At 36.7% G+C, this 23,595-nt stretch overlaps 1 protein-coding gene across 10 annotated transcripts in view; it reads right to left on the bottom strand.

The window, feature by feature from the left end:
• The window catches only part of DMD (dystrophin), a 2,174,064-nt gene that overhangs the window by 38,869 nt on the left and 2,111,600 nt on the right, over positions 1-23,595 (bottom strand). For 5 of the 10 annotated variants that reach the window (XM_031660704.1, XM_031660695.1, XM_031660699.1 and 2 more), the window contains 6 exons: positions 23,439-23,550; positions 21,757-21,893; positions 21,022-21,060; positions 16,583-16,648; positions 15,395-15,460; positions 12,481-12,639 (listed from right to left, as the gene is read on the bottom strand). In XM_031660704.1, coding sequence (XP_031516564.1) covers positions 12,481-12,639; positions 15,395-15,460; positions 16,583-16,648; positions 21,022-21,060; positions 21,757-21,893; positions 23,439-23,550 — 579 coding nt within the window. The remainder of the gene's footprint in view (positions 1-12,480; positions 12,640-15,394; positions 15,461-16,582; positions 16,649-21,021; positions 21,061-21,756; positions 21,894-23,438; positions 23,551-23,595) is intronic. The other 5 variants (XM_031660696.1, XM_031660702.1, XM_031660700.1 and 2 more) reach the window with 2 other exon arrangements.

Here is a 23,595-nt window from a genome sequence, read left to right as displayed (position 1 = left end):
TTTTGGAATTATTGTATATCATCCATCATCTGTGCCTTAGTAAAGTTTATCACAGCTGAACATCTGGGCAAAATGAGATCATTAGGACGAGATTTCCTAAATTTGACCCAATACGCTAGGTATGTGATGAAACTGTCAAATTATAATATGTCTATGGATCATTGCTGAAATAAAATATATGGACCAAGGGTACAGGGTTAATGTATCTACGTGGACTCTATTTTCTGGATATGTCCTTGACACATAGATCCATATCTTGCTCAAGTTCCAAGAGACAGAACATGACAATATTAATTGGCTTTAGTTTCTTAATCTTTAATAACTGAGATGTTTTTCACAAATTCCTGATCAGGTACTAATTCATTACTGTCTATAGACTAAATGTATTAATCAGAAGTTGAACACAAGAAAAGAAGAATTCATAAGAAATGTTAACCACTTATTACTGGAAATAAGACAGACTAACAAAACTCAAGACAAAAATGGCAGTGGTTGGTCAGCATCAGCCAAAAGAAAAAACTAGGATTGGAGAGGTTTTACAGGTGAAGAAGTCTAGTCCTCAGGAATAGGGCCATTGGGAAAAGTGTGTTTCCATTTTCAGACAAATACAGCAAAATATCAAACTTTCATTGTCTGTGGTCAGCAAAAAACCATAACAGTCTCTAGAAGAATCATAATTTTAAGCTTTGTATGTCCCAGCTTCAATCCCTCATGTGTAGTTAGACTTAGTCTTAAGTTCTCCCAATAAATTCAGCTTGATGGCCTAGTTTTCACTCCCTGGCATGCACTGCTATATAGTCTTGCCATATATGATCCTATGGCCTCCTCTATTACAATGACGGAAACTAAAGAATCTTTTTTTTTTTTTTTTTTTTTTTTGAGACAGGGCCTTCCTCTGTCACCCAGGCTGGAGTGCAGTGGTGTAATCATAGCTCACTGTAACCTTGAATTCCTGGGCTCAAGCGATCCTCCAGCCCCAGCCTCTTGAGTAGCTGGGACTACAGGCATGAGCCACCATGCCTGGGTAATTAAAAAAAAAAAATTGTAGAGATGGTATCTCCCTATGTTGCCCAGGCTGGTCTCAAATTCTTGACCTCAAGTGATCCTGCCACCTCAGCCTGCCAAAGTGTTGGGATTACAGGTGTGAGCCACCATGCCCAGCCCAGAATAATTTCTTTAAAATAATTACCAGTGCTTGTACATGAATGTTCATAGCTGCATTATCCATAACAGACAATAAGTAGAAATACCCCAAATGTCCATCAAGTAATGAGTAGATTAAAAAATGTAGTATATCCATACAATGAAATGTTACTCAGCATTAAAAAAAGAATGAAATAGTAATACAGGCTATAGCATAGATACCATTTTTAAAAGATTACGCTATGTGAAAGAAGCCAGTCACAAAAGACTGTATATTATATTATTTCATTTACATTAACAGTCCAGAATAAGCAAATCCATAGAGACATAAAGTAGATCAGGGATTGTCTACTGCTAGGGTTGAAAAGAATAGTTGCAGGGGAAATGGGGAGTGACTTGAAAATGGGGATGGGATTTCTTTTGGGGGTAAAAATGTTCTAAAATTGTGCGATGATGCTTGCACAATTCTGTAATTAATAACCAGTGATTATTAATACTGGTTAACCTATTAACTAATAATCAGTGACTAACACACTTTAAATGGGTAAATCATATGGTATGAGAATTATATCTCAATAAAACTCTTATAAAAAACTAAATTCTAGATTCAAAATTTTATTTCTTATAGCACAAAAGATATTTCCCCAGTGAAGACAATAGCATTATAAGATTTTTATAATGCTTTCTTCTACTATGGAAAAATCAAGGTTTAACCCATGTACATAAAAGAAAAACTGTATGCACGTCTTCAGATGAGTTTTAAAAAGAGTCCAAAAATAAGCCCAGAAAATGCTTAAGTCTGGGTTAGCCTAAACAACTTGGATGGTTTCAATCTAATGGAAAATGACATCACAAACTAAACAGGTATATTAAGGGATTTTGGGAAAGAAAATAATGTAAGAAATGAGAAAAACAAGGAGATAGCTGCAAATCAACCCCAAAATCCATCAAGAAACAGAAAAACTCCAAAGGATATTTATCCATTCATTTTTATAACACATTTATGCACTCAGTGCTGTAGAGATGAAGATATATGTAGGACACCATCCCTTACCGTTGAAGAGCTCACATTCTAGTGTGTGGAATATTGTTTAGTTTCACCATGGTAATAAATCTTACTCAAAGCCAAAAAGACTGGGAATCATGCTCACTGCTAAAGCTAAAAATACAGATTATTTTTACCTTTGAAATTATCACCTTGATTTACTAGGAAATTACAGGAAAAGGATCATATGGATTTACTTAGGGTTTGTAGTTACAACAGATAGACTAGCACCATAAGGTAACTCAGAATTTGGAGACACAAGAAAAGGTCATATTTTAACTATTAAGAGAGTAAAAAAATAAAATGCGTGAGTTTAGCCATCTGCAGAAGTCATCCATTTACACATGTAATACCAACAGGAAACCATTTCTAACTGGGCTGCTCATGCCCAATTACAGTCAAGTACATCAGGAGGTCCTTGGTCTTCTATTTTACACAAACTCTCTTCCTAAGAGGTCTCTATCCTCTCCCTAGGCTTCCACCTCCTCCACGACCATGATCCCCTCCCCAAACTCATTATTCCTTAATCCAGACTTCTCTCTTCTAAGGCTTCAGACCTCTCTCTCCAACATTCTCCTGGATGTCTCGATTAGCCATGGGCTCTATAAACTGAAACTTGCTAAGCACCAAGCCACACGAGGTTGATATACTGATTATGCAACCTCTAAAATTTCAGTACCAGGAAAGGAACAGCATTCCTCAAGTAGCATTACACAGGACCATATAGTAGCTACACATCTTTGTAACTTATACCTTAATCTTACTTGAGATGAAAGCTATACCTGCATTTCTGTCATAAGATAAAGAAGGAGAAATAATCTTCCCATGTGTTGATGATACACTTTAAAATCACAATCCAGGAGAGGCCTCAAGCAACAACTGGCCTTTGCATTTAACTACTTACAAAGAAAGATTCCACAGTAATTGTGATGAAGCTAAAGGTGCTGTCTTTGGTAAACATCTTTCAAAGTTCAATCATTTAACAAGGAAGTTAATGCGTCGTCACTGGTGGAAATTTTTCTTGGTGGTTTGGGTGAAAAGCCAAGTTATTCAGTGGGATATTCTACAAAAATGGTGCAAAGAATTTTCTATAGTCATGAGAGAGAATTTAATACCTACCTTTAGATTTTTCAAACTAAATCATTCTGGCTTCTGGGTCTACAGGGTAACTGTTTCACAACTAGAGCATATCAAAAGTTACTTTTGTGAGAAAAATCCAGGCTTCCTCTGTGGGCACCTGTTACAGCTTTATCTTCTGATGTTCCCAGAGACACAGTGGATAGGCTTCTCAGCAACTACAGTAGAGAGTCAACTATGCTATCCTCCTTGTTTTCAAAGTTTTCAAAGTTTAGTTCAGACTTGAATTTCTTTACCAAAGTGTGTTCCATATGACATTGCAGTTGGGCTTGAGGTCAAGTAAGTGGGAGCAACATGAGGTTAGACAAAGCCAATCAGGTTTCTTCACTTCCAAACTCCTCAGTGCAAATGCTAATGTAATGATGACTTTCCAGTATGAATGCTTTCAAAGTTTTTCTGTCCTTGGAATCCTTTTTTTCTTAAGAGTATCTCAGTGGTATTCTGCAGAACACATTTGAGGCAACAGTGACCTTTATCCTTGGAGAACTGTCATCCTATCTTTGTTGTTTAATGTTAAGCTTTCCACAATTATCAAAGGCCATGAGAAACAGCCACATAAAATTTCCCTTAGGATTTGTTATAAAAATGTTGATAAGGACACTAGCCAATAATCACTTCAAGTGTAACACTGCTTAAGAGTTCAGGACCACCACCCAAGTTTGAATACAGGTCCTGTTCCTTGCTGGCCATACGAAGTGTCCTTAATACTCTGTGCCACTTAATCTTCTAGAAACAGCCTCTCTTTCATAGGGTTGTTTTAAGGATTAAATAGGAGTTTATATGTACTCAGAAGAGTTCCTGTTCACAGCAGTCACTCAAAGGACAGCTATTTTTGTTATTATTATTACGTAGAGCCAGGAAAACAATGATGTTTCTTTAGGATGCTGCATGCTTCTTTAATTCAATATTAAGAGACAGACAAATCTTTGCTTCCCATTATCTCCCTGGCTACAGGGAAGCTCAAACTGAATCTGAAGCTCAGTCATATCAACTATGCTAATCCCTATGATGTTCATTGATCTATTATTTATATTGCAAGAATTGTATTGCTATGACTTTTTAAAGAATCCTTTCTGAAAACTGAACACATAAAATCAACATGGGAAATTTCCACTCAAATGTCCTTGGGCAAATAGAATTCAGTATGTCTGATACATAGCTCTTTCTCTCCATGCACTAACGCTTTGCAAATCAGTTTTTCCTGGGTGCACTAGGTTGTTTTTGTTTGTTTTACAATGATCATTTCCCAGTTCCCAAATTAAAACATTCTGTAACACCCGATGCCTCCCCCTCTCCATTTTCCCTTGGTCTCATTCATTCAGTGACCTTCTAATTTTTCCATCCCCTTCTTCACTTGCCTAAGACATTCTTAGTTAAGAACCTGCCGTCTTTTAATGGACTATTCCACTGTACTTCTACCAATCTCTATGGCTTTAGCTTTCTGCCAGTTCAGTTATTTTTCTCAATCTTCCCCTCCTTCCTTCAAAAAGCCATCACTGTTTACCTGCTTATAGGATAAAACCCTAACTCCTTAGTATGATGCACAAAGTCGTTTAAACAGTAGTCCCCACTACCATTCCACTGCCCTGTTATTCTCCTCATTCCATGCCACACATTACTCACTGGTCCACCAGTCCGGAAAACTCATCCTTCCCCCCTCTCTCAGACTGGAAAACTCTCATTCAGTCTTTAACTCTTTAACTCCCATTCAGACTTTAACTCTCTCTTAAAGTCTCTTTGTAAAGGCCTCTCGACTCCCTCTGATAGAATAAATCATTCACCTCTGTGCCCCCAGAGTACTTGTAATACCAGGTTATAAGTAGTTGTTTCTATTTTAACTTTCTAAAAATAAATTTTGAGCTCCATGAGGGTAAGAACCAAGGCTTATTCATCTTTGTAGTCTCACAATTTTAAAATTACATTAAGTACTCAGTAACTATCTGCAGAATTGAACAGAATTACATCCTCAGGCCTGGTAAGTAGCTAAAGAAAGTTATGACCATAATCAGTTCTACTATAGAGGGACAATTGGCAAATGAAGGCCAACAGGAGGACGAGGATCTTCATGAAAAATCTAAAAACAAGGGGAAATTGGATTGTAAGAACATAAACTGTTCATCCAGCATGTTCTAGGGAGATGGCAGCTGTACTTGGAAGATATGAATATTCTAATCACCAGAGGGGTACTTCAGTTCTTCTGTAGTATAAAGCAGTCCTCACAAACATCCAATTTTAGATGCCAAGATTCTAAGCGCACCACAACACGATTTTTATTGTGATTCCTAAGACACTGGATTCTAAGACACAGGATGCTATGTGCCTAAAAAATGAATATATTCCTCATTTTAATAGATCTAGTATTTGCACTTAAACCAGATGCTGTCTCCCCCTAAAAAAGCTTTAAGGCAACCTTGATAACATTTAATACAAGGCAGTTAAAAAGAGATATAATTATGATAAAGGGAGAAATAAACTTTCATTCTGGGTTATCCATTCACTTCCATGAACTGGATACTATGAATCAGTCCCCTCAGACTTCAATTAACTTTGGACAAACTAAAGGAAATTTAGTTACATTGGCTCTGCTAGTTAGAAACTGAGCCTGTGAATAATGGTGATTCCACTTCTACCATGTTCCTATCCTCCCTGCCCGAGTACAGCTGAGATGGTTGACCCCATTCTTTCACAGCTTCTTCAATGTGGCATGTATGCCCTTTAGCTGTTATTCATCCTTGCCATAAAAGGTCTTGGCTTTCTGATTTCTGTGAGCAAACTAGCTCCCCTTTGTCTAAAGAAGGGCTCTGTAGCCCTTCGTTTTGGGGCCCATGTCACCAAATGATATAGTTTGGCTGTTGTCTCCTCCCAAATCTGATCTTGAATTATAGCTCTCATAATCCCCACATATCATGGGAGGAACCCAGTGGGAGGTAACTGAATCATGGGGGTGGGTTTTTCCCATGCTGTTTTTGTGATAGTAAGTCTCATGAGATCTGATGGTTTTAAAAAGGGCAGTTCTCCTGCACATGCTGTCTTGCCTGCTGCCACGTAAGACATGCTTTTGCTCCTCCTTCACCTTCTGCCATGATTGTGAGGCCTTCCCAGCCACATGGAACTGTGAGTCTGTTAAACCTCTTTTTCTTTATAAATTGCCCCATATGAAAATGGACTAACACACCAAGTAACTTGAATGCCTAGTTTCGTTAAATGTATCGTATACCACGCTTTCCTCTCCTCTCCAACTTTAAAACATGTGGGAACAGCCGTAGGAATCGGTCTTGAATTATTTCCAATGATGTCTACTGAACATTTTAACATTCATTCTGTTATCCTTCTTTCCTCCCTTCCTTACCCTAAATTCCTTACTTACCACTTTGTCTTCAGAGGCAGTCCTTCTCTCATTCAAGGTCACACCTCCTCCCATACTTTAGTTCCCTAACCCTTCTCTCTCCTGCCTCCTGTGGGAAAATGCTCCCATCATTCCCAAGCTCTGCCCTCCTCTTCTTCTGGCACATTTCTCCAGCATGTGAAAATTAAAGATTTTTAAGTAAAAAGAGAAAACCAGAGTGAACACTGCACGACACTGTGTGAAGTAACCCCAACAACAATAAATATGTTTGCAAATATTTACATGTGTAGAGAGCATCTTTGGAAGGAAACACAAGAAACCAAGAAAGATGGTAGCCTCTAGAGCTGGAAACACCACAGCCAGGGGAGAAGGTTAGAGAAGGGTTTGCTTTTCTCTATATGTCTTTTTCAACCCTTTGGATTTTGTATAATATACATGTATTCTCTATTAAAAATAAAAGTAATTAAATACACATTTTAATAGTCGCGTCTTCCAGAGTTCTACCAAATCCAATGTTCTCCTTCTGCTACATGCTCCCTGGATATATAAATTCATCCTCACTGTTTCAACTACCACCTGTGAGCTGGCGACTCACAGACCTAGTATCTCAGGCTCATATCCTTTCTACAAGCACCAGAGTTCTATCTCTCAGACTGTCAGACATTTACACGTGGAGATGTCACCAGGACCTCAACTCGACCTCTTCCATACCTCATTTATCATCTTCCAGCTACTCAGCCCTTCAGGAAGGACCTCTATAAACACTGCTGCGTTAAAGGACGGACCTGCTGCGACTCCTCCTGAATTATCAGTCCCAGCTGCAAACAACTACTATCATCTTGTTTTGTAGTCACCAGCCCTGGGAATCATTCCTTCCTACCCTAGTCCCACAGAACTACCAAATCAAATAGGTCTACCCTCCCCCGAAATATCACTCAGATCAGCCCGTCTACTTCATTTCTATCACCTTACTTAAGGCTCTAATCATCTCTTTCTTGGGTTCCCACATAACTCCCCCCAACTTGATTTCCTTGTTCCACCATTGCTCTTTTCAAAGTTACCCTCCACACAGCTGCCCGTGTGGTGTATATTCATGTCAATATCACAGCCTCACTCCTGGCTCACACCCTTGAGTGGCTCCCTAGACTAGGCATGGGGGCAGCAACTCCGCAGTGGGTGCCACACCCTTCCCTACCTGCCCTTGCTGACCTGGCCAGCCTCATCTCCTCTCATTCTTTGCCTTCTTAAGAAAGGTAATACAACTGCAGTTTCCCTCAAATAAACTCTGCCATTCCTCACTCTGACACCTTTGTTTATATTCCATAGGAATGCCCATTCTAACCTCTTCAGATTCCCTTCATTTTGGCTATTTTTTCACCATCATTGGAGACTTACACAAAGACCTAATGAAAGAACATTGAATAAAGAGATCCCGTAGCTATGAAGATTGATAACTACTAGACTAGGTCCAAAGTTATCAGGTCAATTACAAAGTAAAGCAACAGGATCATGATTTCCAGCTACTTTAATTCAGTGGTATCAGTAACTGATCTAGAACTTCTTTGACTGTAACAATAATAATATTGCACAATCACTGGAGGAATTTAAAGGAACAAGAGAAAACTCAAATTTTGGCTTCATAAGGTCTTACTGCCCAGCAAGACACATGAAAGGTCCTGAGTAGGTATTAAGAATCTACAGAGTTCCCTCCTGTTATATAACATCCACTAACAACTTTAACTTTAGACTTATTTAGCTGCCTTTTCAACTTGAGAACAATCTAATCAATTTGCTATGCAGGTAGTAGAATGACAGTGAGTCTTTGTCTCTCAGAAAGGCTACCTTTTCATTGCTAGGATCATACCTTGAATTTCAGAGCAAGTCTTGGTTTATTTAGACAGTGCAGAGAAAAATACATCTCTGTATTTGAACACTACAGACTTAAGTCAGGAGACTCAAGGCTTTAATCAATGCAAGACAAAAAAGTAAACCTTGAGTTTGCAATGCTAAGGACACACAATGGGGCAAAAACCCAACATTCTAATGGTTCTTTATGAAATAAAAATGAATCTGAATTATATGTGGTAATGAAGGAGAAATATGATGCAGAAGTGAAATATTATACACTGGATATCTCACTAACGCCATTAGTCATCCAAACTTATGGGAGGCACTATGGGAAAAACTCAGTCAGATTTAGCTTTTACTCAGAGCTTTAGCCTTATCTTTGTGGCATAAACCAAGAATCAGAGAACACCAATGTGGGATACATATAGTGCCTGGGATTTGGAAAATGGGTTCTTAACATTCTAAATTTATGACAAAGCCATGCCTGGTGCTAATCAAGGCAGTTTGAAAAAGGGGAGTATTTTGAAAAGCAAGCAGGAAAAAAAGCTTTTGAAAGGCTTTTCTCTACGAGATTAGGTTTGTAAAAGAATTTTAGTCAAAAGTGCATGCATGTATGCTACAATTAAAATAAATTCAGCTTCATTTCAATTCATGTATTCATTAATGCATTCAACAAATATTTATTGAATACTATGTGCAACAACCAGGAGAAATGGAATTCTAAAGACAGAGATAAGATACCTCTGAGACACTTCTCAAACAGCCATCCTCCGTTTTTCTAGGGGGTTGCAGGGAGGTGTCATGAATAAGAACAATTAATGGAATTAAATAAATAAATAGTCAGGAATGGTGCTCTCCAGGCCTCTCTCTTTTGCTAACTGTTATTTGGAGATAAATCACAGCTAAAGGAACACAAAATATATATATTAACAGATCAATAAGTATGCATCCAAAGGACTTGGGACAATCTCAATTTTAAATATCCTTTCTTATTTTCTCTACAAGTATGCTCGTATTTGTCAGATTGCATAGCCCAATGCTGACCTGGGACACAGCCAGCTAGCTGTGCACAGAGAGGGCATCTAAAGACTTCCTGGGTTTTCTCAGGAAGAATAGGAAATGGCAAATTAAAGGCTCCTTAAGCAACATTGAATTCAAGGGTAGCGAGGGCAAATCTAGGGCTTTGAAGCTCCTTGCGCAGAACTGCAAGAAGACAGGACTGGGCAAAGCAAAGAAAACCGCACGGGCTGTTTTCAGGAAGAGAACTCTGTGGAGACATTTCTTTAGAATTTGGTAGGAGGTCAAATAGGACAAAATGAAGGGAAAATGAAGGAAGCTCATCCTGATCATTTTGTGAAGGTCAAGGTAACTTACAGAAAGATTTGCGTCAACCCCAGAGTCCTCATTTTGGAGCTCTAAGTAGCCCTGGTGTTATGTTTTTTGTTCTTTTAGAGAACAAACCATCCCATTCTTGGAGAATGGTCTTGGATATCTTCCAAGGTAAAGTGGTTATCACTGCCCTACAAGTAGATGAACAGGTTTATTCAGGGACACTTAGTCCTCACAGATAGTCCCTTAAGTTAAGGAACATTCTGGGGAATATGCCTCAATTCTATGTAAATGACATTCACAGAGACTTAACTCTTCTTTATTATCTGGTTGAAGGTAGAGTTGCCTATTTAGAGTCAGAAAAGTCTGGATTTCAATTTAGTTCTACCACTGGCTGACTGGGAAATCTGGGGCAGGCTGTGTGAACCTCTCTGAACTTGTGTCTCATTCACCGAAAGGTGACAGTCTCTTCTCTATAGAGTTTGTAAGAAGATTAAATGACCTAAAATACGTAAAAGTGCGCTCAAAATAAAATGATATATAAATGATAGTTATCAGTACTCTTTACCAACATTCTTTGACCCAAGTGCAATGGTATGGAGAGAGACTATGCTAACCACAAACAAGGCAGGGCTCTTGACCAGTGAGCTCAAAAGATATATTACACAATCATATACTTCAAAAACATATTTACTCCTTGGTAACATCAAATTCTGTTTACAGTGTCAGTTCCAACTTTTTATTCCAATTTGACTTTGACCCCTACAAATAATTACAGATTTAACATAAATGGATATTACTGATTATTCTCAATAAAGTGGAAAGAAATGTTTTCTCTACCATGGTCTTCATTGACAAATGATCTTAAAAGTAAGGCCAAAAATAAAGCTATCATTAAAACAACAGCAACAAAAAAAGTTCAGTATTATCTCCTGGATGGTACTCATGTGATGTTCTTGCAGTATTTTCAGGTTTTTACCAAACATTTCCTGAGTATCCATTAAGTATTTAAACCATGCTAAGTACTATGGAGGATATGGGGATGATTAAGATACGGTCCATGCCCCAAAGACACACACTAGCTCATTAAAGAGAGGCACTGGTAATAACTGATAAAAAGGCAAACTGTCAAGGAATTTTCTGAGAAAGGTCCAAAGTGTTCTGGGAATAGAGGCAAAAGACAGATTTCTTCCAACTGCAGGGATCTAGCAGGGCTCCATGGGGAAAGTTATTTTGAGCAATGTGACAGAGGATAGGTGGGATTCCTTTGTCAGATATGGCAGTGGTGGGTTAGAGGTTAGCAGTTAGGCTGAGACTCAAGCTTGAGCTTGACCCCAAAAGTAGATGAGAGCAGGATGTATTCAGAAATACTAGCTACAATAGCATGACCAGAATACAGGGAGAACAAAAGAAGATGGCATCAAAAAAGCAGGTCAAGAGAATATTGTGGAAGGGTTTGAATGCCCCGCTAAAAAGCTTGATTTTTTTCTACATGCAGAAATCCAGTGAAAGGAGGAATGCCATGATGGGTCTTGGTTCTGGCAAGATGTACAAGTAGAGTCAGTATGGAGGATTTATTGGAAGGGTGGGGAAGAGACTAAAGGGAAGCCAACCAGATAAGGAGCTATGGCCATAGGTCAGAGGTGTTAAGAGCTAGAAGGCGGGCAGTGGCAGCAGGAAGCAATGGATGAATGGCTGTTTGCTTTTTCATCTTGAAGTGGCATACTCCCGAGGGCACTGACCTCAGACACACTGTGTTGCCTATGTTAAGAGCTCTTGGTGCCTTGGGCTCAACCAAAGAGATGAAAGTACTTAAGACCCACAAATCTGAGCAACAACTACTTTAAATCCTTGCTTGGTGGCACTTGTCTGAAGAAGGCACATTGTGAGTTAGAAGTGATCATGTGAGAAGACTTTTTAAACCAGGGACCTGTGACATAATAAATGTAATACAAAACTAAAAGTCCAATGATTTGCATTATCCTGACACCATACAATACCCCAGAGTTTTACATCTTTGTCCTCCCTGCAGTCATTGTGAGAGTTCTTTAGCCTTTTTCCTCTTCTACAATTTCTGCTATTTTTCTATGAATGTCTTTTACAGGTGATGGCTGACAATTGGAATTGTCTCACTAATCTGCTATGATGGTGAACATAAATAATAATTTCTGCGTTTGATGATGAAAAATAAGACGAAACAATTGGTTTCCCAATATGACCAAGCCAATAGTCCTACTTTCTTAAATGTTTGAGGTAGAATAATACGGCCAAACACATGTAAAAAATCATATAATCATAAAATTAAATAACCTACTGTTTTCTTAAATTCTATTCTCAAATATAAAATCAAAGCCTCGGAGGCACATGCAGCAAGTCAAATACCACCATCAGCATTAGTTCCTTCACACCTAAAATATGAGTTCTTCATCATACTATTGCATTCATTGTCTTCTTTCAGATAACAAAAAAAAAAAAAAAAAAAAAAAAAGAGAATCTGCAAATGGAGCTAAACAGATTATTTTAGAAAACAATTAGACATAAAATGACTCTAAGTGAAGATTCCTGGCACTTTTCTATGTGTGCAAGTGTATGCACTCTGCATACCAATGACAAAGCTAGAAAGAAAACTCACCTGTTTTCTTCCTCAAGATCTGCTAGGATTCTCTCTAGCTCCCCTCTTTCCTCACTCTCTAAGGAAATCAAGATCTGGGCAGGACTACGAGGCTGGCTCAGGGGGGAGTCCTGGTTCAAACTTTGGCAGTAATGCTGGATTAACAAATGTTCATCATCTCTGGAAAATAAAATCAAAGGTTTTGGTTTTTTCCCCCCCTTATTTTGCTTTGGGGGTTAGGGACTCAGGAGTGTATTTGAAAATAGAAACATTTATTTGCTCTTAACAATTAATTAGACCTTTTTTCCTGCTTCTAAAGACCTTTTGATACTGTTGAGGTTGTGATCTACCATTCTATTGGTAACAATTCAAAGTGTTTTCTTGCTCAAATTTTCAAATGAAATTGATTGGCCTATTTACATGGATAAATGAAAGGCAGAATTACAGAAATACTGGGACTCTACATCGATGTTAGTCAATAGCTAAAAAATATTAAAACACATAATAATCGCTGTATAATGCTTTGGCCACCAAGCCTGTCAAGATAATCTGTTCACTAACCCACGCTATTGTTGTACTGAGTAGGAAAAAATACCTTGCAGCTCTAAAAGTAACAGAGGAAATATTTTCTTAAGTGGAAGGCAATGTAACCAAAAAATATTGCTTCAGTAAGTCAGTTTTAACTTATATGAGTCATTGAGGCAGAATGACAACAACAATTAAACTGGAGATAAATGATTGTTTAATTCAGTTATTGTTTAGACAGATAAACAAAAATTGAGGGGAAAAAAGCCATTAAGGTGACTGATTAAAAGAAGACTGAACATCTCATTCCTCAGGGCAGAGTTTTTTCAAATTTAAGTTTTATTTATTTTAAAATTTATACATAATGGTTTTAAGGACTAACCTTGGGGGAAAAGGAGGCAAAAAGGCTTATATTTGGGGAGGCAGCTGCAATCTCTCCTGGAAACTAGGAGCTCTCTAATACACAGGACAAACTTTTTTCTGAATGCATTGCTCCAAGCCCCTGAGAGGCCTGTTTACCTCCAAGTTATAAGAATTTCATTCTGTCCATAATGACAGGCTAAAGCTCTTTGTTTCTGGTTAGATATCATTAAGATGATACACTAATATTCTCCTCTCCATACCCACTTAATTTTCAGTTGAAAAAAAAATCTGAAATTTAGGAAAAAGTCCTCCTCATTTGAATTATTTTTGTCTATCAAGCCAGTTAACTGGTTTAGATGTGAAAAGCTGACTAAAAATAATTATTGGGTATTAAAAACACATTTAAGTGAGGTCAACCAATCCACCAAACCACTTCCCCAAATGTGCCCCTAAAATGCCATGATTTTTTGCCATCCAACATTGAATCAAAATAGATTTTATGTCCTCAGAATAAGCTAAAGCTTAGTTTAAAATAAAACAAAAGCAGCTTTACCACCTAATTTATCACACTCATTCCAAATTCTGAAGTTTTATTGCTAGAACTTGCCATGTTTAATTATAACCTAGAGTTGTAACTACACTTTTCTTCCTGTTCTCTTAGGCAGTCAATGAATGACAGCCACTGTTACACAGATACAACTTGAATTAATTTGAATATGCTAGAGCTTCTGATATCAAAATCAGTGAGCCAAAGAAGCGCAAGCTATTTACATTTAGTTGATTCTTTGGCCACATATTTTACTGTCGAAGTATCTTATATATTAATACCATTAATACTTTTTCCCATAGCTAAGAAAGATAAGGCATCACAGTTATGGTTGGGGAAAGGCTTGTTTGTTTGTTTGTTTGAAGTAACTAAGTCATATACAAATGACTGAGGGTTGACTTGATTCTTTATTATTAGCTTGATCGTTTATGTACCAGATTAGATTGTTTTTTCTCATGTCTTCAATAACTAGTTACATATATGCCACTTTGATACTATTTCTTTTGGCCTAATCCTTATGAAGGTTCTTTTCTCATCTGAGCATGACTTTGTGCTACCACACCAACTACATATGATAAATTTATCATTCTTCCCTTTGTCTATATTCTCCAAGATGGGTGAGATATCCATACTTTATCAAACTAAAAAGGCATCATAATACTTTGACTAGATTTCTTCTCTTTATGTTATTTATTCAGTTGGCAGATCCTTATTTTTTTCCTTCATATTTGCTTCAATGCCTGCTCTCTGTACCTCAAGCCCTGGTCAGCATTTACTTGGTTCACGGCAATGTTCCCTTATGCCCTGTATTGTGAACACTGCCCTTACTCTACAATGAAGCCTCAGTTTCCCTGCCATAGCTGTGTTCCCTGTTGCTTTTAGCACCACTCTATCTCTGTCCTTAAAGTTTAATAGGGTTGGCTTATCATCCTGCTAACGAACTGTGACCTGAATTTTTACTTCTCCTCTGGAAACCTTTCATAAGATTGCCTCACTCTGTTTATCTTGTGAAGATGCTAAATCACAAAAATCGACTTCTTTGGATTTCTGAAGGAAAACGCCTAACTAACCTACCATATGTGAATAGCTATGCTATACCAAGATCACGTTTCCACTGCCCATGAGTGGAGAAAATAGTGCTTAGCCATCACTTTAAAATTAATATCCTATCCCTTTAAATATCTGGCAGGTTTGGTCAAAGATTAAGCATTACTATAGGTACTTGGGACTCTGCAATTTGTAATCATATGGTATGAAATAAGTTTAAATAAGAATAAGGCAAACTATTTTTGCTACTCTGAATGCTAATAATGCCAGAATTTGGATGAGCTCATTCCATGCCAGGGCATTAAGAATTAAAGGAAAAAAGTAAATGAATGGCTCCTTAAAAGATCAAATGAATATGATGCTAATTCCTATATCCTGTGCTATCCTACCTCTAAATCCCTCAAAGCAATTTCATCGTCAGGAACATTTTGTAAAAAGAGATGGGATACTTACATGCTCTCATTAGGAGAGATGCTATCATTTAGATAAGATCCATTGCTGTTTTCCATTTCTGCTAGCCTGATAAAAAACGTAAAAGCTCATTAAAACTTATGTGACTTCTTATAATCTAATCAAGACCTAATCGAACATTCCTGAAAACTAAAGGATAAATCATGGCAAGAAGAGAAAGGAATCCTTCAAATTAAAGGATGTGTGTGTTGGCTTAACCATTTGAGGCAGTGTGTGGTAGACCACAGCTAGTTAGTAGCACTACATTTATGATATAAATTCTAAGGAAAGTTGTATTTCACTGTTTTCCCCCTACAGATCGATCTTGCTTTCACTGAGAACAGGTCTTTGTTTTCAGAAGAAAAGCTTTCCTAACAATAAGTGCACTCCCTACCTTACACTACCCCTTGTCTTTTAAGACAATTACTACTTTCCGCTGATGACAGACTTACACAGCTAGCTAATGCTTTTTGCGATTGGTAAACATGTCCAGCAGTTAGAATATTGACAAAGGATGGATGCACAGTAAGCTCTCGAAACATTCTGCCACCAATTTTTACCTTTAAAATCTTCTTCACCTCAGGCAGTTATACAGGTTTTTTGTTTGCATGTTTGTTTACAACTAAAAAAAAAGTTAACCAAACTCTTACGGATTGATTTAACAAGCGTAAGATATTTTAAAATTAGTAATTCAGTTTTTAGGTATAAAAATGATCTCAAACGCAAAGAAGGTGAGACAGAAAGGTCCAAGGATTAGGAAAATTAATTATTCTCTTATTTACAGTATGTTATGTAAAATAAATACACAAATGGAAAGCTGATGCTTTCACATTCTCTACATAATACAGTATCATTTTTTTCATATATGAATGTCTGGTCTAGCAGTTTTCTAAGGAGGTTAGACTACTTGTAAGCCAATTTAGTAAATGTGCTCAGTATAAAAAAAACATAGCAAGGCTACCGGAAATGTTTAAAAGCCAGGGTTAGGGAAGATTATTCTGGACTAATGTTCTTGTTGGTGACCAAAAACAACATGCAGTGGAACGGCATGCACGTTAGGGGGCAAGTTGATTAGTAGGAATCAGACAAGTTTGGGGAAAAAAGAAAAGATTTGTTTAAAATATTATAGGTTAGCTTTCCTTGGTTAGTTATTTCAATCAATATTTGCCTGGCATTCAACTAGTCTCATACCTGCTAGCATAATGTTCAATGCGTGAATGAGTATCATCGTGTGAAAGCTGAGGGGACGAGGCAGGCCTATAAGGCAGAAAATGTGATTAGTCACAGATACCATCCATTAATGGAGAAAAAACCCCACCACACAGTTATGTTATACACATGGCCTAGAATGCTTCTATTCTAATTCTATGGATAATGTATACATTTAGCTGCTCCTATATCTTAAATATTATCAAGTATTTTAAAATCCAGGTTTGTGAGATGATTTCTCATACTTCTGCTTTTATTAAAAGCCATGAAGAGAGGCCAAAAGCTTCTCTGGAAAATTCCCATCATAGAAAAGGTTGGGGGAGACAGTTTCTAGGTAGCATTTTGTCCTCCTACTTTTTAATTTCTCATATCCTATAGTTCTGAAATTGTGTTAGCACTATGTGGTTTAAAAATTTAAATAGTTTACACCTGCACCATTTATAGGCTATCTTCTTATTGAATGAAAGCTGTACATTTGCCTAGATACTTACAATTATTTTAGCTTCAAAGAGGCTACTCTAGTACAAGACTTCTTAAGACTCCATGTATCAAGATGTCTTGATCTATGCAATCTTGTAAAGAAGAAATGTATCTTCCAAGTCAGCAGCAAGACTATACTACTAATTTCTAGCACAAAATAGAATGACCCAGGATTATATTGTGAGGTTTTTAAAAAGAATGACTACATTTCATAGAATGTCATGATATCTGAAATATTTCTTAGGGATACTGTGTGCTAAAACACAGGTGAGAAAATAAGAGGAGATCATCAGCAGGAATAGTCTATATGCTTTTTGTATATAAACACCTATCTTTTCTTATCTCCATAGGCTAGAATTCTGGTAGGGTTAACATTTTTTCATCCTTTCATATCTGATCTATTAATTATCCTTGAAGTTTTTATAGCATCTTTTGGATTAACCTTAGGAAAAAAACCATCTGTTCTGAAAACCAGTTTAGGCTTGTACTTTTTGTTTTAATTGGAATAGCACAAAAGGTCTCTTCCATTTCTCTGCTGACACAGAAAGCCCTTAGGTAAAGGCATAAATCCAAAAGTCAACAATAATGTAATTCAGAGAGGACCCTGGTTTAGCCCAATGTCCAAGTAGCACTGAAGGACTTGGTTGAAACACTAAGGAGAATGTGTTTGTTTCTTCTTACATTAAAAAAGAAAAAGATGTAGTTACCAGTAGCTAAGCTTGCATTAGAAAATGTGCCAGAAATTCCTGTTTCTTAATATACTACAGTAAAATAATTACAACACACTACAGCAAATAACTAGGGAACTGGAATTCTTCCCTGAGAGATCAAGGTCTTATTTATGAAACCAGTGTCATCTAGGTCAAGTGTAATCATAATCAAATTGAAATGAGTTATAAAGACGTTTAAATTGTCAAGAGGAAACAAAAGGATGACTACTCAATTTAATAAGCAGATCCAAAGATTTCCATGTGAATCTTCACTATAGTTTTGGAGAGTTAATCTGTTAATCTTCTAGAACCCTGGCATAGCCCATTATTAGAAAAATGCTAAGGTTTGTTTTGAAATCTTCACTGCAGATCAAGATAAATTAATACTTGGATTATTTGTATTAAAACATCTTTTGGAATAGACCAGTCTTTCAATTACATATTTTTCAATAAGCAAAAAGCCTACCATCAGGGAAAATACATTAGTAGTGTTTTCCCTTATAACAGTTGCTACCCTGGAAGTATATAGAAGAAAGAAAGCCTAAGACCTTGGAGCATAAGTACACCAGGAAAAGAGGCATATAAATCCAAAACACTTTAATACCATTTTATACAGAAAATCTTATACAGAGCTTTAATTCTTAGCCTCCAGGATAATTCCATGTTATTTTTCTTATTAATATCTGTGGCGCCTATCACAGCATGCATAAGCACAAGAACTTATAATAACCAGAAATCTTAAAAAATATACACTAAAAGAGGCACTTATTAAACCAGAAAATGAGCCAAAAGGGAGTACTGGTCAGAGATGAATTATTTAAAAACCAAGAATTAGTAAAAATACAAAGCCACTTAGTCCACAAAGAAAACTAAGTGCAAAGCCTTCTAAAACACTTCCAAAAGAAGGTAATAATACTGCTCCCCACTTCCCACTTCCTAAATACAAAACCATATACCCAGAAGGATTACTTACTATTAGAGTTAATGACCCACTTGGTCAATTCTATCCCACCCACCACCACCTTATCTTTCATGAAAACTCTATTAAGTAAAAGTTGACATTCATTTAGGTTTCAATGCAGAATCGCTCAAAGAATATTGTTTGACTGGCTCACTTATCGACAAACAATATAAAGGCCTATGGTAGCTTTAGTTTAAAGTAATATGACAAACACAAGCAAATAAGAGTTTAGTCTAAGGAAAACCAAAAAGTCTGTATCTCTGGAAACTTTCAAATTCTGTGATCCATATCAAATGGATTAAATACTGTAATCATCATAGGATTTGTTAACATTAGATAAAATTCTTGCAAAATAAAACACGTTAGGACCTGGCTCTTATGCCTGAATAGGATGGCTTTGTAATATATTTTATATAGTATTTATAATCCTATGAATAAATACTTTAAATATAATTACTGCTATTAAAGAAAATACAGACTTATACAGAGCTTTAATTCTTAGCCTCCAGGAGAATTCCATGTTATTTTTCTTATTAATATCTGCTAGGTTTGTTTTCTTCCTCAAAATTAAAACTTGCCACTATTTCTGAATAATCTAACCAACTCTTCATAAAAAAGACAAATTGGGAGGTGTGTTTTAGTTGTTAGAAAAGATTTTTAAATAAAAGATGTTATTAATTTTAAAGTATTTCAGCGTTTAAGAAAGACAAAATCTTCTACTTAAAATAAGTTACTTTAAACTGATTGTCATATTTTTTTTTTCTCATTAGCTTATGTGTAGCTCCTTTTTGCCTTTCAAGGAACTATTAATTACTCTTTATTATTTTGTGCTACTTTTATCTATGTATTCGTAACAGCTGTTCTTTAGCATATTTGTCATTTGGATTTCTTACTTGGTTAAACTTATTTCAACATAGAGTAAATCCATTCACTTATCACGATCCAAATCAAGCTGAAACTGTAGTGTATCAACTCTTTAAAAGTTTCTTATTTTTGAAAGGTTGTAACTTCTATAACAGACTACCTGGGTTAGAAAAAACAATTTCCAAGAGGCAGAGGACATAACTGAATCTAAATAACTCCCAAAGTTCTTTAAGCATGATGATTAAATAAATCAGAGAATATACTACTTATAGCTACCATATCTCAAAATTAAGGGGCACAATAACGAAGTTTTAAAAAAGAAAGGGAAGCCTTCCACTTCCTTTAGGCCCATAAAGACTGAAAATAAACCTCAATTAATAATTTGCATTTATCACTACAGCGTTTTTATAAAAGGACCTAGTTTAAATTAAATTACACAGTGGAACAATAAAAAAGACTCAATAAAAAGAAATTGAATTCTTACATAAGCTTATCTTCCGAACTGGTCATTTCCCCTTTATACATAATAGAGCCGTCTGATTTTCAATAAATATTTAAATAAAGCATACTTTGAAATACCAAAAGTTTGTTATAACAACCCTACATAATGTAGTTTTAAAACAGGCACTTCGTTTGCTAATATATAAATCACAGGCCCCAAAAAAGAGTTTTCTAACATTATAAACTCTGAGATAAATCATCTGCTGGTATCTAACCTTAGTATTATTAATACACACCAATAGTAACAACAAAGACTATAATATACTTTCCTCCTAGAGCAAAGGTATAATTATTTATGAGCTGAATATTTAGTTTGGAGAGGAGAGCAAAGTGAGTTTAGTTCAAAATTTGGAAAGCCTTGTATATAATGATTAGTCAAATAGCATGGCATAACCCGATAAACAGTCCGCACACCTCATTAAAATTATTCAGCCAAACTCAACATCATACTTTAAAACGAATTCTGCTGATTTTTAATAGTTCACTTATAACAGACCCTAAAGATTCTAAAAAGCATCGAATCTCAAGAAGTATGGCTAAAGAATGTTATGACGTAATCAGAAGGTTCTTCCTTGCTTTTATATAAAGAAATATATAAACATGTCTCCCAGGAATACAGCTAAAACTCCAGTAACTTCTTTGATTATAATTTGAATTCAAGCCAGGATTTCTGCTGGTTTGAATTTCACCTGGTGGAGGAACCGAAAAACCCACTCTGATTCTCCTGATCTGTGTAGATAGTACTTTCAAAGTCTCATCAAGAAAAGAATAAAACAAACTGAAATGAAGGAAAGGGAATTAATATGTCCATAAAACAAAACAAAACAAACAAACAAACAGAACAAAAGAAAACCAAGCGAGCGAATGTGTTGGTGGTAGCAGCACCCTTCAGCAAAAGTACTCACGCAGAATCTACCGGCCAGAAGTTGATCAGAGTAACGGGACTGCAAAACAAAAAATGAGGTGGTGAAGAGAGACACACGCAAACTCAGCTGCAAAAAAAATTTACTGAAAGGTCAAAATAAATAAAATCCAGCCAATTAAGTATGAACCATGGAAAGCAATAGCCAAACCAAGGTGTAAAGTGAATTAAAAGGAAAACAAACAGTTGTGTGACTGCCATCAGAGTTAAGGCGAAAAAGAGGAGCAGGTTTAAAAGAGGTGAAGACATCCCTTTGATCGTGAGAACCATTACTACTTACTGTGAAGTAGTTTTTTCCTGTGATTATATTTTCTCTTGAGTAGAAACAAGTGACTAGATATGACCACACAATGAGATACAAAAAGACACACATTTACTGATTTGTGAGAGAGGAAAATCAAAATGAAATACTGGAATCCCTCATTTGTAAACAGTCCCATATTTCTTACAAGGCTTGTAAGGTAATTAGTGGCTGTATTGTTTTGTGGTTTTTTTTTTCCCCTGTGAGATAAAGTTTAACTTTTGAAAAAAGAAATTGTCAAGTGAAGTGGGGAAATGGCAACTGGACATCAGCTTAGTTTTCTCTTTTCAGCTAACGTAAATAAAAAGAAAGAAATAGAAGAGACTGTTTGCATTTGGGAGTGAAGGAGGGTGTTCAGCTGAGAGGAGTTCAAATATACATCAAACAAGCGTTTGTTCTGCTTTTGCCACTACTCACGTTTCCATGTTGTCCCCCTCTAAGACAGTCTGCACTGGCAGGTAGCCCATTCGGGGATGCTTCGCAAAATACCTTTTGGTTCGAAATTTGTTTTTTAGTACCTTGGCAAAGTCTCGAACATCTTCTCCTGATGTAGTCTAAAAGGGAGATCATGGTGAGATCAGATTTAGGACAGTATGATTTCAAAACTAATGACCACTCCAGTCTTCTGCCCCATGACACTTGTTTTGTAATTAAGGAGAGTGTTGTGGTCGTGAGCAAAGGCTTTGGAATCAGACAAATGGGGCTCCGAAACCAGGCCTGGCATGTGCTAACTTGGGTGAGTTATTTACTTCTCAGAGGCTCTGATCATCAGTAAAATGGGAGCAATAACACCTCAACACATTGTTATGATAAATAAATGAAGCATACAAGCTTACTAGGCTACTTAATAAGTGGTAGTTTATAGGTCTTAAGGTCAAAAAGGTGATGTTAAATTTTACCACACTTTATGGTATTTTAAAAACTACTTAGTACATAATGATAGCATGCTTCACCCACTAAATTTTGGTCTATGCACGGCATGGTACATTCTCAATCACTGACCATCTCTGTAAGAGGAATAAAGGTGAGAAAGGCAAATATCTGGGAGGATCACTCTGATGATGGAAGAGAGAGATGCTCTAAAGCAGAGTTTCTCATACTTTGACGTGTATGGGAACCAGCTGCAGATCTCGCTAAAATGCGGTTTTTGATTTAGAGCATCAGGAGTTGGGGCCTGCAGTTTTGCATTTCTAATAAAGACCCAGGTAATGCCAACAGACACGTGATTGTTGGTCAACAGACCATATCTTGAATAGCAAGCATGTAAAGTTTAGAAAAGAGGAGAATGTAAGAATTAAAGAAAGAGAGGAGAAACACGAAGGGTGGCTCTACAGTAAACAGGGACAGGTTTATTTTAGAGAAAACAAACCTGAGAGGAGCCTGTCTTTAATTCTTATGGAGATTTGTACTCAGGTCTGTCTGGCCACCAAGTCTATGCCCTTGCCATTGCACCAGTGATTTTTCACAGTTCTATTGGCCACTTAACATTTTCCTAAAACAACGTCTTAGGAGATGGCTTCAACTCTTACTTATAGAACCTTGAGCAAATTATTTAACCTCAGGACCTCAGAGTCCTCATCTGGATAGAGGGGATAAAAATTATAGTACTTATTTTACACAGGGTTGTTTAAAAGGTAAATGCCTACCATTTAGTAAGTGTCAGCATATAAAATGGATTTTTAAAATGTTGTTAGTATGTAGGACAGATAATGAACAAGCAACATTGATTAAAAGTGGTAGGTTATGAATTTGGGGGAACCTAGAACCATACCCCATATTCAACATGCCTCATGGCCATAAGATCGCCCCATACAGCCTCTAAGGCTGTGCAAAATAAATGTGAAAACATCTTCGATACATTCATGCACACAGAGTGAAAACCCTATTTATTCATCCAACTCATGTTCCATATGTGCCAGGCACTTCCCTAGGCACCAGGGATAGGGTAAATTCTGAAGCCTGCAGTTGAGAGCCACTTTAGCTGGGGAACATCTGGGGAAGGGACAAATCACAGCATTACACATGATCTGCAGTACTGTACAAAACTGAAATGTATCCCAGGTGAACTAACTCTCAAGTCAGGCAGGTGTCTAACTTACCGGAGTGCAATATTCCACCATGGGATAGTGCATTTTATGGCCTTTTGCAACTCGACCAGAAAAAAAGCAGCTTTGGCAGATGTCATAATTAAAGTGCTTTAGACTCCTGTACCTGATAAAGAGCAAAAACAAACACATATGTATTTCTTCGAATCAA

Source organism: Papio anubis, chromosome X (genome assembly GCF_008728515.1).
Source record: "Papio anubis isolate 15944 chromosome X, Panubis1.0, whole genome shotgun sequence".
Taxonomy (NCBI): Eukaryota; Metazoa; Chordata; class Mammalia; order Primates; family Cercopithecidae; genus Papio; species Papio anubis.
This window is presented reverse-complemented; position numbering and strand designations above follow the sequence as displayed.